Raw genomic sequence first — 21,227 nt, forward strand, 5'->3', positions numbered from 1 at the left:
CAAGTAAATTATCTTTAATAAAATCCTATATTTTTTTATTCATAGTCGAAGGATGAAACAAATTTGATAGTTTGCTACATTATATTATTCCAATAGTAGTAATATTATGAATGAGTATTATGAATGAGATGATATTATTTAATATTGAAAGAGAGGCAATCAGTAAAAAAATGTCAGAAAGTATAGAATAAAAATAAAGTATTAAAGTCAATTAAAGTAAGAAGTTAGAGAGGAAAAATCAAGAAAAGTCTATTATTTATTTTTATACATTATTTACATTAAGTAAATCTGACAAAATTATTTAGAATATATACGATTACAACTATCATAGTTTTCTACGCAAATAATGATAATCATGAAATAGCATGTTCGTAGTTTATGCACATATATAGTTTAATATAAAATCTACATACTGTACATGCAATCGAAATAATAATATATATTGATATTCGAGAGTTTGGTTATCGCATTTCAACAATAAATCATTGTACAAGAATACGATAGATCCATCACAGTGAGCATGTATGTACCATTTATAAAATTGTACGATCTAGCTTGTATAATATATTATGTTACCAACTAGACAAAACCGGCTATCTATTTTGTCAGAAGATTCCGCGCAAATTCATAAATTTTCTTTGCCGGGAATTCATTCGTATTTTTCCGAACGTTTAACATCGTTCGCGATAGCTCAAAGATGATTTGCAAATTCGACGAACAAAAAAGCAGTAGCGACTTTGAGATAAGCGTTATCCCGGCGAACATTCGCGTGAGCGATTTTCAAGCGTTCGCGAGAATGAAAAGAAAAGTGGAAGTTAAGCCGAGATATCGCCCTTTTCTCTGCTCCATCTTTTCCATACGCATAAAAATATAAAAGTGGCTAAAATTCAGTGAGACTCGCTTTGAACGCTCTTTTAATATTTTGTATGAAACAAAAACATTTTGGTGTGCGCGTTACTATATCTTTTCTAAATTTATATACTCATATTATATATATATATATATAATTGTATAATATATATAATAATAAATATATAATCGCATCTAAATATTTATACTTAGAAAATTCAGTTAAATATTTAAAGAGACATTCAAACGATATATATAACGGATTAACCCTCTTCACTCATAGGAGCATAGCGAAATCAAATCAAAGTAACGAACCGTCGCTAATAATATTACATAAGACGTCGAAATTGAGTGAACGGGTTCAAGACGTGTGCGTGGTGCAATTAAGTTATTAGACATCGTAACGTCCTATGATCAAATACAAACGATAACTGTTGCAATCGATTGAACATACGAAGGTAACGTTTTCCTCCCGTAATTACTGAAATAGCTAGACATCAAGGAAACGAATGAGGAATGTACGATCAAGTTAAGGAGAAGGAAACATCAATAAGATAGACACAAAACGTGCATATCAAAGGATAAACACCGATAGCTACGAAGATGAGCGGATGAATATGAACATTCTATCAGAATGATTCGTCGTAATCTTCAAACTCTCCAAGTCTAAACTCGTATTAAGTTTGATATTACATAGATAATATTACATTCCTCCAAATTAAGGAGCTTTCATTCGCTACCGTGTCACTCTCGCCTCTGATCTCTCTGGGACATTGATAGTCAGGTACAGGAGAGAACGTTTTTCGATTATCTCTCTTCTCTTCTCTCTCTCTCTCTCTTTCTCTCTCTTCCTCTCTCTTACTCTCTATTATTCACTGTTCTCTTTCACCCCATCCTGTTACCGTCCCTGCAATGTATAGGTATCTAACTTTCTGTGAAATTTGCAACGATGAGACTTGCCGAGCCGAGAAAGTCAACTACTGCTTTCAAAGTTAAACCTCTTGGTACGTTTCCCATTATCGATTGAGAATTAGAAAGAGAGAGAGAGAGAGAGAGAGAGAGAGAGAGAGAGAGAGAGAGAGAGAGAGAAGATAGAGGTCCAATTGAAGCCGATCGGTTGTAATACGTTCGCCACAATTTGGCCTCGTGCAACGGCTAAAAATAATTTCAATCTAGAGAGCATCCGACAAGGATTAAAATGAAGAGTTCTGGAAAAGGCACGGGAACGGAAAGCTTAGAGTTGACGTGTACGAATCGTTAAAAAGAGAAACAAAATTCCGAACGGATTGGCAGGTCGTATACGAACAAATATTACATCGCTCGTGTATACTGTTTTGCCTCGTCGAACATCAAAAATGTCGAAATATTAACGCGTTACCGATAGGACCTGTCCGGTTCGTGACATCACCCTGTGAATAGTTTCATTTGTGTTGTTTCATTGTTTCGTTTTGCATTTTTTGCTGTTGCTGGTTTATTATGAAAAAAACAACGGAAGAAACAACAAAAGAAAGAAAACAGAAGAATCAAAAAAGGAAATGGAGATAGCAAGAAAAAGAAATAAAAACGATAGATGGAGTCAAAACGGTGACGCAAAGCGCGAAAATTCACGAGATGAGATTTATGTTGCGTAAAAAAGTTGGATCTATGTATTGCATCTGCTCTGCTCTAGGAGATAGAATTTCCGATAAGTGATCTTTATCGATAGAATCATATGATCTCGGTAGTGAACGGGAGTTCTCTTCGATCATCGAAGGGAAGAGAGAATTTCGAACATTTTCTTCCTCTTTCTTTCTTTCTCTCGTTCCTTCTATCTTTCTTTCTCTCTTTCTCTCTCTCGTTCTTTTGTTCTGTCTCAAGAAGAACGATCTCTCTAGTCTCTCCAGTCTCTTTTTCGTCTGCTCATCTTCGATAGCGCAAACGGTAACGCAAAGGCGTATGTCTTTCATGGTTGAGTAGTATCGATCGTAGGAGACGAATCAGACGTCTCTCTTTTTCTTACACTTACTTTCTCTCTGTCTCTCTCTCTCTCTCTTTTTCTCTCTTCCTGCATGTACTCTCACTCTTCGATATTACGTTCGTCGTTCGACAAAGAAAGGATGACAGCAAAGCGAAAGGGTAGATCATACGCCACAGCCAACACTACTACTATCGTCAAACCGGAAGGAAACTGGTTGGAAAGTCGTATATGCGCTTGTGTATTTGGACTTTCGTTTCCTGTTGAAAGGTAAGAGAGAGAGAGAGAGAGAGAGAGAGAGAGAGAGAGAGAGAGAGAGAGAGAGAGAGAGAGAGAGAGAGAGAGAGAGAGAGAGAGAGAGGAAGAGGAAAAGAAATCAATTCCATCGTTATTTACCGGAAGGATTTGCGAAATCGTAAAATATTGCCACTCGACTTGCCTCTCATGAGAACGAAATTTATCCTTCGGTGTTTACTAGAAGTCTTCCACGCGAAAACGAGACGAGACTTCGCGAATTTATGTCATAAAAGGAGCATCGACGTATATCCGATGCATCGGATAAAGGGCTTCCATTTATACCGCAAAGAAATCCAAGAACAAGCTACAATCTTTTTACTTTATTTTTCATTATAAGGTATCTCTTTTAAATTATATTCATATTCTTTTTCTAGACCTTTCCAAAAATCATTTTATAAAAGGAAGATTTATAAAATTTAGAAAGTCATTAAAAGCGATACCAATGCTTCAGAAAAAGTCAGTTAATCTTTTTCCTAATGACAGTTTACTTGTCTCTTCACTGTGAAATATTAGAAGAATAGAAATTAGATAGAGAAAAGAAAAGAGCGAGAGAAAAAAAGAAGGAGAAAAAGAGAAGGCATACAAACTTCGACCGAGACGTCTTATTAAAGAAAACGAATGTACCACCGTCCGAAGAACCCAACGAAATCGTAGAAAACGCCGGCATCGGTGGTCCCACCGGTATGAATCATTTCCAACCAAACTGGGATCAAGCCAGAACATAGCTCTTCTCATCCAGTACCCACTCTACTTCGACCGTTATTCCTTCTTTCGCCACCATCTTGAATTTTCCACTTTTGGCAGGGAAATCGACTTTTACACCCAAACCTTAACGACAAAAACACCAATCTGCAGTTCGAGTCGTATGAATCCTCGCATCATTACCCGAAAAAAGAAAATTCAAGATGTAATACACGTGAAACGATCATAATGAGCAGTTATTTTTACGATAAAAAAGTTCGAAATTGACAAAGTTCGAAAAACCACAAAATTTGCTTGCATACATAAAACAATTTAAATAATTTCCATTAGAAAAACTTTTGAACTTTCATTATCCGTAAGTTTGGAAGCAACGGAACGTATGATGGAGAACAGAAAGCGGGGTCAAACAAGCGTGCAAAAATAATGATCTACCCTATAAAATGAAACTTGGTAGGAACCAGTCGGGTAGCGTGACTATACTTTCATTCTTTTTTTCTCTCTCCTCTTTCTTCAATGATACCTCCTTGAAAATCATCTAATTACCAGAGCTTGGTTAGCTAACATGTAAGTATGTACTATCCTACTAGTATTTTCCTTTTCCACCTTTACCTTTGAGTTGTCAATTCTTTTAACAACACCAGTAGTCTTACTGATGCTACTCTGTCTACGGAAGTATTCGTAAATCTTGGTAAAAACCGAGAAATACGTCGGTTCAAAGCAATTTGTTTTTATAGAGAATCGAGTGGGATACGGTTTAGAGGTAACAAGAGAAGTCCGGCATTACTTTTGGGAATCTATGTGGGTTTACTGAAATTCTACCTTAGCGATAGATACGAACAAGGGAGAGTGTCCATAAGAGCAAGGTTATCGGGATTAGAGGTCACTCTCTCTTATTCTTTCTTCGTCAGTACGACGATTAACGAGTTCGGTATCCGTTCGAAACGTATTCTTGTAACGCGTGGTGAGGTAGAAGGTGCGGAAAAGCGAAAGGTAGGGGTAAGAAAAAGTGGAGGTAATCTACAGGGACTACGAAGGAAGGATCAAGTTGATTCAACTGGAAATACTACGATGATGAATCTACGATTTAACGTTCTGGAACAAAATCCGACTTGCGCTCCAATACGTGCGGAATGCGTTTTATCGATGATAGAGTCGTTACTTCGAGTTTTGCATCTCGCGTTTGATGTTCACCGCTGCTGGAAGTTCTACGATTTAAACTCTTTTCTCTCCAGCTATCGTGTTTTTATGGGCTTCGATTCGTAATAATACATAGAGAGTTTCGTGACTAGCTTTCGCAAATTTTTCTTTGAATTATGCCTCAGATATTTAAAAACATTCATTCATATCTCGTTGTTAATTACTGATAATGTTAAACATAAATAAATAAAAAAACTTCGAACTCTCTAAAGGTTACTGTTACGATCTTCGTTTCGCCGAATGTCTTCTTTGCAGAGACAATCTCAGAAAACACCAATCTCTTTTCGTTCTCGAGTGATGTAATAAGACCGCTTTGTCACAAATCTTCGCTGAATCCTTTCTTCTCTCGTTCAAGCCAATGGAAGAGAGACAGACAAGTGGAGAAGTTCGTTTCGAACGAGATCGATCTCGACTCACGGTTTGAAAAAAGGAGTAATAGAAAAATGGAGAGAGAAAGAATGGGAGTGGTAAAGGAGAAAAAGAAGGAACGATACCAAATCTCTGACTCGTTTTCGCCGCCCGCTTTCTCTAAAGTTTAACGAATTCGAAAACGCCCTCCCCCGTAGTTTAGAGAAGAACGAAAGGGTCGGCTCGTAAAACACATCCTGTAGAAACCGCAGCTTGCTACCAGATAGGAATTCTCCTGACTCGTCGGCTGGATCCATGATACCTGTGATGCTGTGTGGGGTTGTGAGAGTAGTAAGGGGGGACACAGATCAATCCTGTGTGACGGTTAACGAGCGCGGATATCGTCGATGGTAGAAAATAGAAGGAAAAGGTATACTGAGAGAAAGAGAGAGAGAGAGAGAGAGAGAGAGAGGGCGAAATCGAATCGGGTCGTCCTAGAAACACCGACAGCATCGGTGTTACCCTCTACGGAATCGTGGACAACAATTTTACATTGCTCACGTAGATTCTCGTACGCGAGATAGAAAGAGAAAGAAAAAAAAAGAGGATAGTAGAAGGTAGCGTGGATACGCAATATGAAGCGTAGTTCGCGGAGCTTGCGGAAGAAGAGGACCGAATGAGGGAGTTGTAGAGGAAGAAGGAAGGAATCAGTATCCCCCTTTTATTCCCCGAGAGATTTTTGTGGGAGCTCACTTCGCCAACTGCACTTCACCCGGAAGACCCCTTTCTCATCCTCGAGATAAGGCATCTCAATTTCAGCAACTTCTCCCCCACCCTTTCTTTCTGTTTCCCACTTTTAGTCTTTTTCTTTTCTTCCGTGGTTCTTCCTACTTCTCGTTTCTTCTTACTCCTAGCATCGGCTTCGAGACGAAACGGAAGGCCCTTTAACTCGATATATAACCGAACCGCAAACTATCGATCGATAGAATTGCTCTCGCTCGGAGCAACCAGAAACGAAGAAGCGGATCGGTTGCCAAACGAAACAAGATTATCGTTACTTCTCGAATCTAAGGGGCTGTTCGAAGGCTCGAAAGTGACGTCTGCTAAAGAAAGGGATAACGGACCAACGATCACGGAAAGTGAATGAGAGAAAGAGAGAGCAAAAGAAAACGGAGCTATTCGACGCCCGATAACGCCCCGTGGCCTTTTCAAGAACGCCACGTACTTTTTCTTCAACGGCCTGCGCTTTTCAATTCCTTTCGTTACACCTTCTTTCCTTTACCTTCTTCGACCAATGGATTTTTTACCTTTCACTGAATATCATTCTTTATCGACGGGTTTCTCTACTGGACCATTTTAATCTTTGAAATTCTAAGTAAACGTGTTATTAATCTTCAAGTTCGAAAGAACTTCTTGATGATCATGAATTGAAACGTCTAATGTCGTTATAAAGTATTATACTTTCGAGCTTTCAACTCGACTCGACTGTAGACCTACCACGTTGGATACAACGAAACAAATGACTTCTCTTTTTCTACATCCGGAAGCTCCAAGCAGTTCGCCGCGCGAGAGAACTTCCTCGCTAAATAAAAAGTCAAAATTTCGCTCCATAAGTTTTCCGCACTGGGGGACCCTGTTTACGTATGCGCTCGACGAGGAAAACGCGCAGGACGTTTCGTAATTCCCAACGTACTACGCGCTTCTTCGGTTAAGTCCGGCATTAAAATTAATGACCAGCTGGCATTATATTCAAGCGCGATGCGATTTTTCTACGAGTTTTCTTTTTCTCTTTCTCTACCGTTTTGCTCGTTGGGAAATCTTTTTGTAAGCCTCATCAACCAGAAAGATGTGATGCGAGCTTCCAGGGCTAAATATCGAATTCGTATCTTCATGCCGCGTAAGCATTTTTTTTTGACTTTCTCAAAAAATCGTTTCGGGAAATCAAGCTCCTTCGATTTAAAATAAACGCAATAAATGTATATTTGATACATACGAATTCGTCTGTATTACATATCTCATTTTCTTAATGATCGTTCTTGCTCTATAAAATACTATGATGCTCCTTTTTGCGAAACAAACTTTTTGCTCCTTTTATGAATTGTTTATGATTATGTTTTATTGAACTTGTATAATATCGTTAGATTGATGTATGATACATATTTGAATAAAAATATCTTACTATTCTTTTTACTTGCTTTATATATCTTGCAAACACAGTATCTACATACTTGTGTCGTAGAATTATTTTTCACGTGGTATATATGTATTTTGAGAAAAAGAATCGGTTACTGCATTATTCTACGAATTTTGACTAACCGTCTCTAGAGAACCCACTTCAATGTGCACATTTGCTTTACATACTCTATTCCAAAGGTTTGTACAAGATTTGTGTTGAACGTTTGATATCCTTTTTGTCTGATATTTGATCTTCATCGACTTTGAACATCAATCTTATGTTTTCTTTCGATCTCAAAAAGATCGTCAAGTACCCATCATATATATATATATATATCGATATATCGATTGAATCTACGTTTTTCATTACATTTCGAATTATTTCAATCTGTTTATTTATTCATTTATTTATTCATTTCTCCCTCTTTAATTTTCTTGTTTTTTAAAGAATTCGTCTGAAAAGAGATAAAGCTAAATACGCATTTTAACCGAAGACGATCGCGTTCCATCGATGTAACAAAAACAGAATGAAAAAGACGACGGTATCTATATCAAAGTTTTGGCAGTATCGATATTTCCCGCATCGAAAATGTATTCAAACGAACGTTGCTAGCGTAGAGCTCTCGAATTTCCATAATCCGTGCGTACGTTGCCGAAGAAGTTACCCGCAGATGGAGTTTTATAGCTACTGACAAGTGATGTATGCGACGTCCTACTTCTCGTTGTAAATCACCACGGCTCGGCTTGGACCCTTACTAAATATTCGTGTTTTTTAATATCGTACCTAGCCCCGCGAAATTCCAATAACCTTTGTACGGTGAAAACTCCTGTAGCTTTTGTAAAATACGTCCAAAGACACGAAACTTTGATAAGTCATCGCTATTCTTTTTTCTACGATCGAATAACGAAGAACCTCAATTCTTTTTTATTCTTCCACTATTGTTCGACAATTACTGAAAGATCTAGTGAAGAGTTTGGTAGGGAAAAGTAACGGTGTCGACGTTACCACTCGAAAAATCATTGGATAACGTTGAAGATTAGAAAAGAAAAAGAAACAGAAGGAGAAAGAGAAAAAAGTGTGAAATGGCTGAATAAAAGCAGAGAAAGAAAATCGTAGTAGAAAAGTAAAAGAGCATATCGTTCTCGAACTAACGTTTCTCAATCAGATCGAACTCCTTTCTTCTCGTGTTAACTTTGGCCGATAAGCATTTTCTCTCTCTTTCTCTCTCTTTCTTTCTCTTTATTTCTTTCCCCTATTTTTTTCTCTTTCACTACTTTTCTTCCTTTATCAGAACGATTCGACCGACAACGATAACTTAACTAGACGCTTCGACCTAGAACGAGGAGTTAACCATTCAAGGTGGTTTCGACGAAAGGAAAGGAGTACCTATGTACGTCGACTCTTCTGATGCATAAATATGAAATTTTTCGGAAAAGCGCTCAGCCTCCGGTACATTCCCGTCATGTTTCCTGTTTATGTAAATATGGGCGATAAATCGCATCCATTTGTGAATTCGTTATTTCCGACTGGTTGCCTTCGAGCGTTCTTCTTTCATTCCCATTCTCTCCCTGTTTTTCTCTTTCTTTTTTCTTGCTCTCTCTCTCTCTCTCTCTCTCTCTCTCTCTCTCTCTCTCGCTTTTTCACATTTCTTTTTTTTATACTACGTCGACACTTCCTCCGTTCACCAAACCCACTGGTCGAAGGAAAAGTCAGCTTGGCGTATACGATGCTTTATAAATATAGGCGCTTGCAATGTTCCCCCTTACCCCTTCTTGAATCAACCCTCATAGCTTGACTTCTCTCTACGCTTCGTCCTTCTTTCTCGGTACATGGTACGGTTGCGAATATAAAACCGAGAAAATACGCAGACCGGGTCAACCTTATACTCTCTACTCTATACACCATGGTTATGGCGTATGCAGCTACATTTTTTATGGAAGGGAACGATATAAGGTATGTGAAAGTATTGGTTCATATATACGTATGTATATATTATATGTAAAAATACACATATCTATGTATCCACATATGTACGTACGTGCATGCGAGCGATTCTCCGTTGAACTTGCCTTCATACATTCTTCCATTTTGTTTTTTAACAAGTTAGAAATATTCTTTCAGGTGAAAACAAGGAATGCAAAAGAATTCATAAGAGGCTTGTTTGGTTGAAAACAAATTTTTTTCATCCGACAAAATATGAGCATCGTTAGGTCGTATATACATATACATACATACATACATACATACATACATACATACATATATATATATATATATATATATATATATATATATATATATTGATATCTAATCAACGAAACGATAAAAATGATATATTCCTTTACTATTACGTCGAAATTTGAAATTTGTCGAAAAATTATTATTCTCGATATGAGATCAATGATGTACTTGTTTTCTACACTCATGGTACAACGCACCGCTCCACGTTTTACATGTTTATTTTCCATAAAAATTTCTACAAAAAGCAGATGTGATCGTTTTGCTTCGAATTTATTACACACACGTATGTAGTACGTGCATACGTGCATAATATATCGATTGCCAGTTTTAATACTTTCATAGAATAGAGAGTACTTTCCAGCGACGCGTCGGAGTCCCATAAATTCAACCGGATAAGATATTCCATTAAATCGTCGATGAATCGTTTAAAGAAGTATCTTGACCGTCTTGATGGTACGATCAATCTTATACGAAATGTCTCTATGAAAATGTCCATAAAAAAAAAAAATATTGAAATTCATCAATCGGTCAAAGAAATAGATCTTACTTTACGGCTGATGTAGCTGGGAATCAAACGTAGTCCTTTTCTTATGGGTGAGTTTATTGGAACGCGAAATCGTGGGGGTTTATATGTTTGACGGAAAAACCAGTCGCGATATTTTCACGCACATTGCCTTCTGTTCCATGTCTACGAGCGTCGATTTAGCACCCATCTCCGACGTACTAAATTCGTACTTCTCACCTATGAAATATTTTTATCGTAGAGGAAAGAAGATTCTAATGTTGACAATAAATTTCTACAAGAATAATTTTTATCGTCTGATATGAGACATAATATAAATAATATTAATAATAAGAATAATATATTTGAACATTTAATATTAGATATACATAGAAAATCGATATATTGTATAGGAGGTTCGTTAAAAGTTAAAATTGCCCTCGATTTTCTAGTTATTTTTCAAAATAAATTTCACTAATTAATTCAAATAGAACTACACAAGATAATTCACCCCAGTGCTACCAGTGGTACTATGAATTGAATCTATGAAAAGCGTAATAGTCGCCCTTTTCACTAAAATTCGCTCGCACGTTTCAAACCTCGCTGAAGCTCAAGCTAGACTCGATCTCTGTCAACTCTCAACGCGCATCGAGTATGCACAAACTGCTACTGGCATTGGTTTAGTTTTCGAAAACGTATTTCTATCTCCTGTACCAATGAAACGAGATAGATTCTCGTTTCAGTGACGAGATCGTTGCAGGTTGATACAATCTCCAGCATATCATGATAAGGAAACAATGTTGTATATGCATTACGCAAGCGCTATTTTTTATATAGTCTGTAAATTATTTTTGTTAAAAAAAATTAAACTTGCTTGCAATAATATTCTCGTATAAATGTTTACGTGTTGTTTCGATTATTTCTTTTTCCTTTTTTATTACGATTTTATACAGATAGATAAATACATATATATTTTGAGCCGTACTAACATTTCAATAGAATAATTTATCCATTATAAAAAAAATGGAATAGTCATACTTCTTTCGGTTGAAGTACAAAATTCGATGTTTCCTAAAAGGTTTCATCGTTCGTTGATTTTTCCAATTACACGCAATAGTTTACATTATAGAAACATTTCCTAATTCATAGAAACAAACGAAAACTCGCAATGCCGAATTAAACAGTGCGTAATGAAAGACCGAGAAATCCGTTCTTTGAATTTCGTTCTGGCAACGACATGTAATTTCCGGATACTAAGAAGATTTTCTCGTTTGATCTTAGAGGGAAGATACTAAATCATTGAAGCGTTATTAATTTACAAAAGAAATAGAAAAAGAGAGAGAAAAAGAGAACAATGAAAAAGTTATTCTATTGCAACTACGCAGTGATCAAAAAAGAAAACAGGAAAGGAAAAGAAATAAGATATAAAAAAACGTATGCAACGAATATAAATTATTTCTGTCTATAAGCGAGAAATACGCTTTTCACATAAGCTCAAAAAAAAAAAAGAAATAACAAATATATGCAACAATGGTAACTGCAACAAAACCGTCTATTTCCGTTGCAGGCATTTTTATGCGCCGTCTTTTCCACTGCTGGAAACAACAAATATCTATGAAAGAGAAGCGGCAAGTATCTATTTAAGTACCAACTTAGTAAGTTACATTCTCTGTAATTCGATGCGCGTGATATTATGTCTAATAAAGCGTAATTAGTGTCGACCGTTCAACTTTTCCCTTTCTTCGTCTCTTTTTTTTTATTTTTTTTATCTCCTTTTCTTTCACCCGACGAAATTTACTCTGAAGAAACTTCGCGAGACACCAGAGAGAATAATTATACTCGTTCATCTTTTACGACTCCGCTTTGTTTGGCTCATTTCTTCGACGTGCATTCCGTGAGTACTACCCTTTCTACTTTCTATAAAGTATTGTATTTTTTTCAGACGTAAAAGAGACCAAGCCATTTCACCAGCATCCATTTACCTACATCTGACGATCAAAGTTTAACGATAATTTTTGGACATTGTAACCGCGTATTTATCACCTTTGCTTAGTTCACTAAGTATAAATGTTCGAGTGTAAAAGCATTTCAAGTTGATTAATGTCGCGATCATGTCGCTTTCATTTCGTACCTCCGTTTTTCCCTTTCTAACATTTCTCCACGTCCCCATCTAGTAACATAATTAAAATTTCCAATAATAAAATACACGTTCTACCCTACGCAATTAAGAATTTTCTCTTACCTATAATATATATATATATATATATATATATATATATATATATATATATATATATATATATATAGGTCGATTTTCTGCAATGTGTTTTAAAATAATTTTTTATGAAATCTTTTTTTATTAGATATTATTAAATATTGTTATATAATAAATTGTTAAAAATAGTTCTTAAAAACATTTTTATAAGAATTACTTATAACACATTGCACTAATATCTGCATTTTAATTTTGAAAAGCATCCTAACGTCCATAATGTGCATATCTACAATCTTGTTTGAGTTTTAAAATGTTTAAGCACCTAACTTTCTACGCACAAGAAACCATTCGGAGTATTGTTACAATGTGAGAGAAATTTTGAGAGGAGCGAATTAATAAAACTAAAGAGAACACGATGGTCTAAGGTCGACTGACAAGTTTTAATAAAACCGGCGAATCTTAACTTAATGAAGAAAGATAGAATACTAGACTCTAACATTAAAACTAATGTAAACTTGGTGCCGTGTAGGACAAGTAAAATGAACTTTTGCTTTTACTGCGTGTACGTTTTAATACTTAGAAAGAACTTTTCAAAAGTCAAATATTTCATTAGAAAATATGCGAGATGAGGTAACCAAATCAATCGTAGAATTTATATATGTATAATAAAAAGATGAAGTATAAAATGAACGTAAAGATTGAAACTCCCGAGTCAAATTATAGTTGACTGAATTTCTTATAGTGCAGATACAGAAATAATTTCATCAATTTGCTTTTTCGGTTAATACGATCCCACTATTTCTCTCGAATTTTTTTTCGGACTTATCTGAATTTGAATTTAAGCACTAAAATATCATTATCGATTAAACTTTCAGAACATCGAATAGTTTTTATTAATAGAACAAATGAATAGTTTTTATTATCAGATCGACCTTTATCTTATAAGACAAAAAGCTATTGATCCATCACGAAATTAGTCTTGCACATTTCCACGAGACTTTTAGAATTAAACGGCACAAAGTAATGATTATTTCGATAAAAATAAACAAGATAATAAAATATTTCATTCTATAAAAAATAGATCATTCTGAAAACTAGAATTACGAATTAATTACGTTAATAATGTTTATTGCTTTAATGTTTATTGTTTTAATATTATTTATTGCGTTATTTTATATTATGTACTTTAATATTATCCATATTAGAGAATTCGCCGACAAACTAATTGTATTTCTACTTGTTAAAGAAAGTCAAAGTACGAAAACTCTTTTAGCTTTTAATCCAAACCCACAACATTTGTCGTTTGTTAGAGAAACTATATCCTATCGATTTAAACGTCAAAAACAAACATTTAATTGGATTTTCAAAGTAAGGAATTATAATAATTTAGAAGAAAGCAAACAGCGAAGCAGTTCCTTTGATTACCTTTACCATTAAACGCGTTAACACCCCTAAATTAAGGTTTCCTTCCATAGGCGTTGTCGTAGCACGTTAATTCTCTGGCGAATGCATCTAAAAGTGAGCTTTTCGCCGAGCAAACTGCATCTTGCCTGATTACCGAGTTTGACATAAGCATCTCTAAGGATGAAACATCTTTCTCGCCTGGAAAAGTTAATGAAGACGTTCTACGAAATATACATCTTTCGGAACTCAATGAAAAAATGAACTTGAAAGCATGTTCTACAATTTCCCTTTTCCTATTTCAAATAGTTAATGGCTTTTCTTTTTTTTCGCGTAAAAGTAACAGTAAACCAAATCCGACAAATCGCAACTATACCAACTTTTTATTTCCAAGAATTCAACAGAAAGAAATAATTTTTATTTTTATTTGTTATGTTATTCCTATAATTGTTAATATTATCTATTGGGTTCTTCAAAAAGGAAAAAAAATGTAACAAACATCTATTTGATATCATATACTTCTGCGAATCTAATATAATCTATATTATTGCAAATAATATTTATCTTAATTAAACGAAAAACGAAGAAAATAAATAAATACATATTAAGTACCATCGTGCATTAAATTGCATCTAATATACTTAAGTAATATCTGACTTTATTTCAATGATTACTTGGATGCTACCTTTCAGAAGAATTCAATTTTCGATGGTGGAATTTGGAAGGAACAAATAGTTTTCATTTCCCTTCATAACTAACGTAACTATCACGGAACAATAGAATAAGAATCCGATAAGCGTGATATAACGGACTTGGAGCGAGCGCTCACGCACATACGAATTTCGTCAGCATAACTTCGTTATTAAGGATTAAATTCGACCGCTATTATTGTTTATTAATAGCCAGCCGAATATCGGATAATTACAAATTATCTACCACGCTACAATTTCATTTCGGCAGGCTCGTAGTGTAGCGTGAGCGCACGTGCGCGTTCTGAAATTAATTTTCCCGGGAGTAGAACGTATAACAGTAGCGAACAAATTTATCCGAGCACCTACCACTTCTCTCTCTCTCTCTCTCCCTCTCTCTCTCTTTCTCTCTTTCTAGCTTTCCCATTTTCTCTCTTATTCTCTAACGCGCACTTCTTCAAAAATCTCTCTATCTCTTCGCACCTCGTTTGTCAGGAAAACAAAAGCAACGCCACTGGCGAGCTCGTTAACCGATATCGCTACTTGATAAAATTAATAAAACAAAATAAAAGTAAAACGTGTAGCTGATATGAAAATCAATGGAGATGAAATTCCAAATTATATTACTACTGCATAAAACAGAAAAAAGAAACACAATTAATTAATAATAATATGAATAAGTTATAGACCGGTCCATTTAATTCTTTTATCTTTTCTTAGAGATTGAAAAAAAAATTGGCGGAGTTATAAAATAGAACTAATAAAATTGAAAAGGTTATAAATAAAAATTGACCAGCTGAAAGTATCAAATACAAAACTCTATCGTTATAAAAATGTTATGTTTAGAGCTAAAAAAAATACGATAAAATTATTATGCACCATATAAAAATGATAGTAGCATAGTATCAATCCTACAATCTTAAAAACTTTACAGAATTAAAATACTTATATAAATCTATTATACTCGTATTATCTCATGCAAATGATTAATAACCGAAAAACGAAGAATATATTTTCATTTGTAAGAAAGATTAAGATAAAAATACAATAGAAAAGTATGAAAGAAAAGACTGCAAAAATGAAAAAGCTTGAAACCGCACTGATGAAATAATACGAAGTATCTTTTTTTTGTCATATATCCGATTACAAGCACCCTATTGAAAACCGAATTGGCAATGGAAAAAGTATAGGATGGATTTTCAGCAATGGTTGAAATGATGAGAATCGAGCAGAAGAGAAGTGTATGAGAAAAAGAGAGAAAGAGAAACAGAGACAAATAGGAAAAGCAGGAAAGCTAGAAAACGAGCCACACCGGTCGTGTAAATCAAAGCAACCCTCACCCTCGGTAGTCTCTTTCGAAACGCGTCTGTATGAATCGGTTGGTCGGGCGCGTAACACGGCGCGGGTTTCGCATCGGTTCCGTGGGCAGATCGCGAACACGTTAACATAGTAGATCCATGCGATTTCAAGCGATCACCAGGCAGTATCACAGCCCTGTGGTCGATGAGACTTGTTTAATGCACAAAAGGTGGAAACGGACGGTGGGAAGTATTCCCCATTATATCGCTTTGGTTTTCGAACGGATTCGTTCTACTGCAGAATCGCGGTTGCGTTCATATAATGGCCTGTCTGAGTAGGAAACGAGACGATCTCTTGGTTTATATTCTGTGCAAGCTTGCTCTCTATGATTCGTAAACTTAACGGACCAAATAATATTGCTTCCCCATTCATCCGACTGTCTGTTTGTCTATCCGTCGGTCTCTTTTTCATCCTCTTGAAGAACATGTCGAAAGCAAACTATACAGAGAACTTTCAAACATTCGAACTAATTGTTAGTTGTATGTTTTCACGCTAACATATGTCCATATTCACGAACATAGAAAACGAGCTTCAGACCGTACGAGAACAGGTAAAAGTCGATGGAGAAAATGAAACTTGGAGAGAACGATGTGTGTAGAAAGTAACATAGTAGTTTGTTTTCACGAAAACGCTCACACGAGACTCTCCGTTTAATGCACGTGAGGTTGTTAACGATTGCTCGAGCGACCCACCGCATCCGATTACTATCGTGCTTCGTTGATCTTTTACGCTTGCTAGCACCTCTCTCTCTCTCCCTCTCTTTTTCTCTCTCTTCCTCTTTCTCCCTATCTTGCTTTCCCTTGTTAGACGATCGACTTTGTTGTAGTATTTCGACGACAAAATAGGATCAGTATTTAATTTATTTTTCGATCGATAGATCTGTTTAAATAATTAAAAAATATATCGATTCATATTTTTCATAAGAATAACGAAATTTACAATGCGGATTCTTTTTTCTTTATTCTCATCCAGGATGCAGGAACAATTTATTCTTTTACCTATATTTTATTTTACAGATATATACGATAATTTAAATCTACTGCATAATTATAGTTCCGTTAATTTTATGTGTCTATAATTTCGATACTTATAGTTTAATAATAAATTTATATAATATAGTAATAATGTTGGTATATTATATATTTTAGAAAAATTAATATATGAATTAATTACTAATCTATACCTAATGATGGAACTACAAAGAGTATTGGCTTTCAATGATCATATTCCAATTTTTAATTAGGATTACTTTTAAATGCTTTTGTGTAGATGAATTAAAAAGTGAAGATCAAAGGTGAAAAATAAATCTTCTGAATTTTTTTTATACTAGTAAAAAAAAAATATTTAAATCTTGTAATAGCTTTATGCATATAATACATGTATACTGATACCTTTTAAATTACAAAGCTTGAAATCAATTTTTCAGTTAAAATTGGAAAAAATTAATGAATATTTTGTTAAATGAACGATACTTTTAATCCGATTTTATTGAATCAAGTATCAAAAAGCATTGATGTAAAATAACGGTAATTCAAATATGTCATATAGAGACTGGATACAGAAAAATTTATACGATTATTTAAAAACCATGTATAAGGTAGTCGGAGATATATCCCAGGGATATTTTTAGTATTTCCTCATCTTATACTATGTGAAGTATAAATAATGTCATGTCGACATTGCGTCAACGGATACGGTATTACAGAATCGTTTGTACAACCTACAAGCTTTTTTACATAATCCACGCGAAATCGTGTTTTAGAGAAGTTGGTAAAAAAAAAATCCACTCCAGAATCTACAACGAGCAGGTACACACTAACGATTCACGAAACTCGAAACAACTCAAAATGTTGCTCTACGTATAAGCTTTGTTTTATAAGGCATGTATATTTAGTGTTTTTATCCTTTATTCTAAACATAAATGTAGTATTACTATATCGGAAAATGTTAAAAATATTATGGCAGCAAAAGTATCATTTATTCGTTATTTCTATAACAATTTTTGTAATAACAATTTTCTTAATAAAAGAAAGTCGTGAAGGACTAACAATATAGTAATGTCTAAATGATCTATAGATCTCTAGATTTCCAGATTTTTAGAAGAATAAAAAAGATTCTCGATTATCACATTTTTCGTACGTGTAACAGTACGATTTATCGACTTCACGAAAGAAGTATTTCAATAGTAGTAGGACCGGACAAAGCAGCCACTCTACGCTGTTAATCTATAGTAGATACGTTTGATCTAGAGTGAGTAGTGTGTCAACCTTGATCTTAATCGTATTTTAGTCCCCCAAGTCTCTTTTCTCAGTTTCTTTTCTTAAATGAAGTTGAACATTTAGACCATTTTACTTTATGAAGTTATCACGCCTGCAGAAAGAAAACGAAGACCTTTTGCTTTTGATCTAAAACCAAAACGTCCTTATGTCTCTAGCCGTTGACCACCATTTCGCCTTTCGTAAATAACGAAGCCGTACCTTTTTAACGTGATTAATTTTTTACCACAGCTCTTGCCCCGAGAAAACGAACAAAACTTGTTGCAACTAAAAAAACACGTAAATTTTAAAGTTAACTTTTAGAACGTTGCAAATTTGATGTTTATTCTTACATTAATTTCATATAATAAAAATATAATTTTCAATATCAATTTCTATTTAATTACATCGAATAAGAAATTATCAGCCAACAACACCCGCGAATGGAATTTTATCAAGCATTCTGTAAATTATTTAATGTTTGTTTGTTTTATTTTTAAGGTAAAAACAGAATTTAAGTTCTTTGAAAATCCATGTTTCTATGTTTTACTTATATTTTCAACCAATGCTACGAAATGCAAAATAAACTACACAATATTTCTTTCTCTTTGTATTTTTATATTCTTTTTCTCTTCGATTATTTTTATTTCTTGACGAAAGTATACATTTTTATGTCAAATGTTACGGATGAATTGAGCTTGACTTTTGATTCTGATCAATAATAAATTTACAAACCATGTTTCATTGTATTTCTTCGACTACAAAAATATATCGATAAAAAGACATCTCTACCTATGAATAGCATTTTATAACATTAACGTACACATTCGTTAAAAAGAATAAATACAAGATTTCGTATTTTGTTTAGTTTCTCTATACAAGATAAATTTTGCAAGGTTTCATTCTGATTAAATCTGCTCAAAGGTCAGTAGGAAACTTTTCATCGAAATATCTTTCGTTTTGGCACACGAAAGGTAGCCATTTGCTTTTTCTTAATCTATAAAAACTAAGATGATATTATATCAAGCTGATCGTAACATACATATAGGTTTGCTAGCAATAGACAACGATAAGAAAGCTTTGAAAACGCATTCGCAAGATCCGCGTAATCCAATGCGCTGAAGAACTTTCCAAGTAAGCGATTATCATTCTCGGCATCCAAACGATCGTTCGCCAAGAAGAGATTAGAAATTCCTAAACGTTCCTTCCAGTTTAAGCCACGTTTTCCTTTCCTACGTATCGCAGAATTTCCAAAAGTTTCCTAGCTCAAGAAATTCGGAACTTGAAATACCGAAGAATATCTTTGCCTTATGATAAAAAGGCAAAGAAATATTTTTCTTCCTTGGTCTATTCTCTCGATCTCTTTCTCTCTCTATTTTTATCATTTTTTTCCTTCCTATCGAATGAAGATATTCAATAGCAGTAACTTTACTACAGTATGCGACTAGCTAGTACCTACATATATTTCATATTCACTTACCGACGCAGTCAATTAAGTACGATAGGAAGTCCACGGGAAAGAACGAGCCTCTCTTTCTACCAATCCCATGAGTCGAGCGAACTTACCGGCAGGTATTATGAAAGTTTCGAGCCAGCGACCCACTCCCTGTCCCTTTTCCGCGACACGATAAAAAAGGAACGGTAGAATAAATGCGTTCGCCATTGTGAGAACCGCGTGAAATGCTTTCGCGGTTCTCTTTCTTCACCCTCTCACACTCTTTCTCTTTCTCCCTCTCTTCTTTTCTTCCACTCTACCTCTTTCTTTCTCAAGCTTTCGAACACCGCCCCAGGATTCTATTTCTGTCGTCGAAAATTCATTCTAAACCCGAATTTTCTCTCCTTCATTCTCCTCCTCTCTCAATTTATTTTGCCATCGTCGAATTTTATCCTTTATTCACTCTCACCAACATTTTATTTGATAACTATAAGTGAAACGTGTTTAAACCTTATTAGAAAAAGAAACTCGTTAATATCTCGATATACTCAGGTTCGTGAGAGTTTGTTAATATCAATAAATTGTGATCTTCCTCTTCAAAACTTCATTTCTACGCTACTCTTCGACTAGTGACAGTGACGGATGCAGAATGATCGAGTTATACTACTACAGTACTTGAGCGATCGAACCATTGAGAAAGAATTGCATCGGTTATTAATTCATCCCCATCTGCTTCACACTCACGTTAAGTGAGAAGTAATGTTTGTACGAGTGCCGAGTAAAGTTTCGTTTGATTCGATGAAACAATAGGGGCGACCGCAAACACGCGGAATATCTTTGACGAAGAGTAATTTTCGTGATTGATTGGTCGCATAATATACGAGAGTACCCGCGTCTACTTGGGGTAATGTAAAAGTAATTAGATGTTGCCACCGAGGAGTTATTCTGATGAAGGAGAAGGAGGGCAAAAGAAAGAGACAGAGAAAGTAGAAGTGCTGCAGCAGGGAATTAATGTGTGGAACGTAATTGGCAATTTTCTGAAAATTGCTCGAGAATTTATAGCTTCGAATCTTTGTACTTTCTCACGAGCAGTCGAAATCTAGAAGCCTTGGCAAAGATTAATTATCTTCGTTGAAAAAATGAAAGCCTCATAGACAGAGGGGAAGTATTATAAATCAATATGTCTATATTTATGTATACGTATTGTTGCATACAGCTCGCGCGTGAAAAGGAACATTCAGATGCATAATCAAAACTCAAAGACTTGAATGAAAATAATGCTTTATTCTACGCTAACAGTTCGCACGTCCGAATTCAACCGTGTCTTTGCTAAAAATCACTTCTCTTTATATCGTGTATAGTAACCACACTTTCCTATCTCTAGATGCTGCTATATTCGTATATACGATCAAAAAATTACGGGAATTTGAAATAATTTAAATAAACATTTTAATAGATGTATTAAATAATTGATGAAAGAAACTGAGCATCTTTGGAATGAACATATTTTATGGTTAGAAGCAGAAAAAAATTTCAAGCGAAATATAAAAATTTGTGTTATGCACTAAGAATTCATAGTATTCGAAGAAAGTTTTTTCAATTCTGGC

The 21,227-nt window shown here is 34.8% G+C and overlaps 1 protein-coding gene across 4 annotated transcripts in view; it reads right to left on the bottom strand.

Annotated features, from left to right (window-relative positions):
* LOC122628319 (limbic system-associated membrane protein-like) overlaps positions 1-21,227 on the bottom strand; it is a 119,901-nt gene that overhangs the window by 67,625 nt on the left and 31,049 nt on the right. The window contains exon 1 of one of the 4 annotated variants that reach the window (XM_043810503.1): positions 3,725-3,782. The exons of the other annotated variants lie outside the window; for them this stretch is intronic. Within the exon in view, the coding sequence (XP_043666438.1) occupies positions 3,725-3,767 (43 nt within the window). The 5' untranslated portion in view covers positions 3,768-3,782. Of the gene's footprint in view, positions 1-3,724; positions 3,783-21,227 lie in introns of those variants that run through there. 4 annotated transcript variants of the gene reach the window in all.

Source organism: Vespula pensylvanica, chromosome 4, assembly GCF_014466175.1.
Source record: "Vespula pensylvanica isolate Volc-1 chromosome 4, ASM1446617v1, whole genome shotgun sequence".
In the NCBI taxonomy this organism is placed as follows: domain Eukaryota; kingdom Metazoa; phylum Arthropoda; class Insecta; order Hymenoptera; family Vespidae; genus Vespula; species Vespula pensylvanica.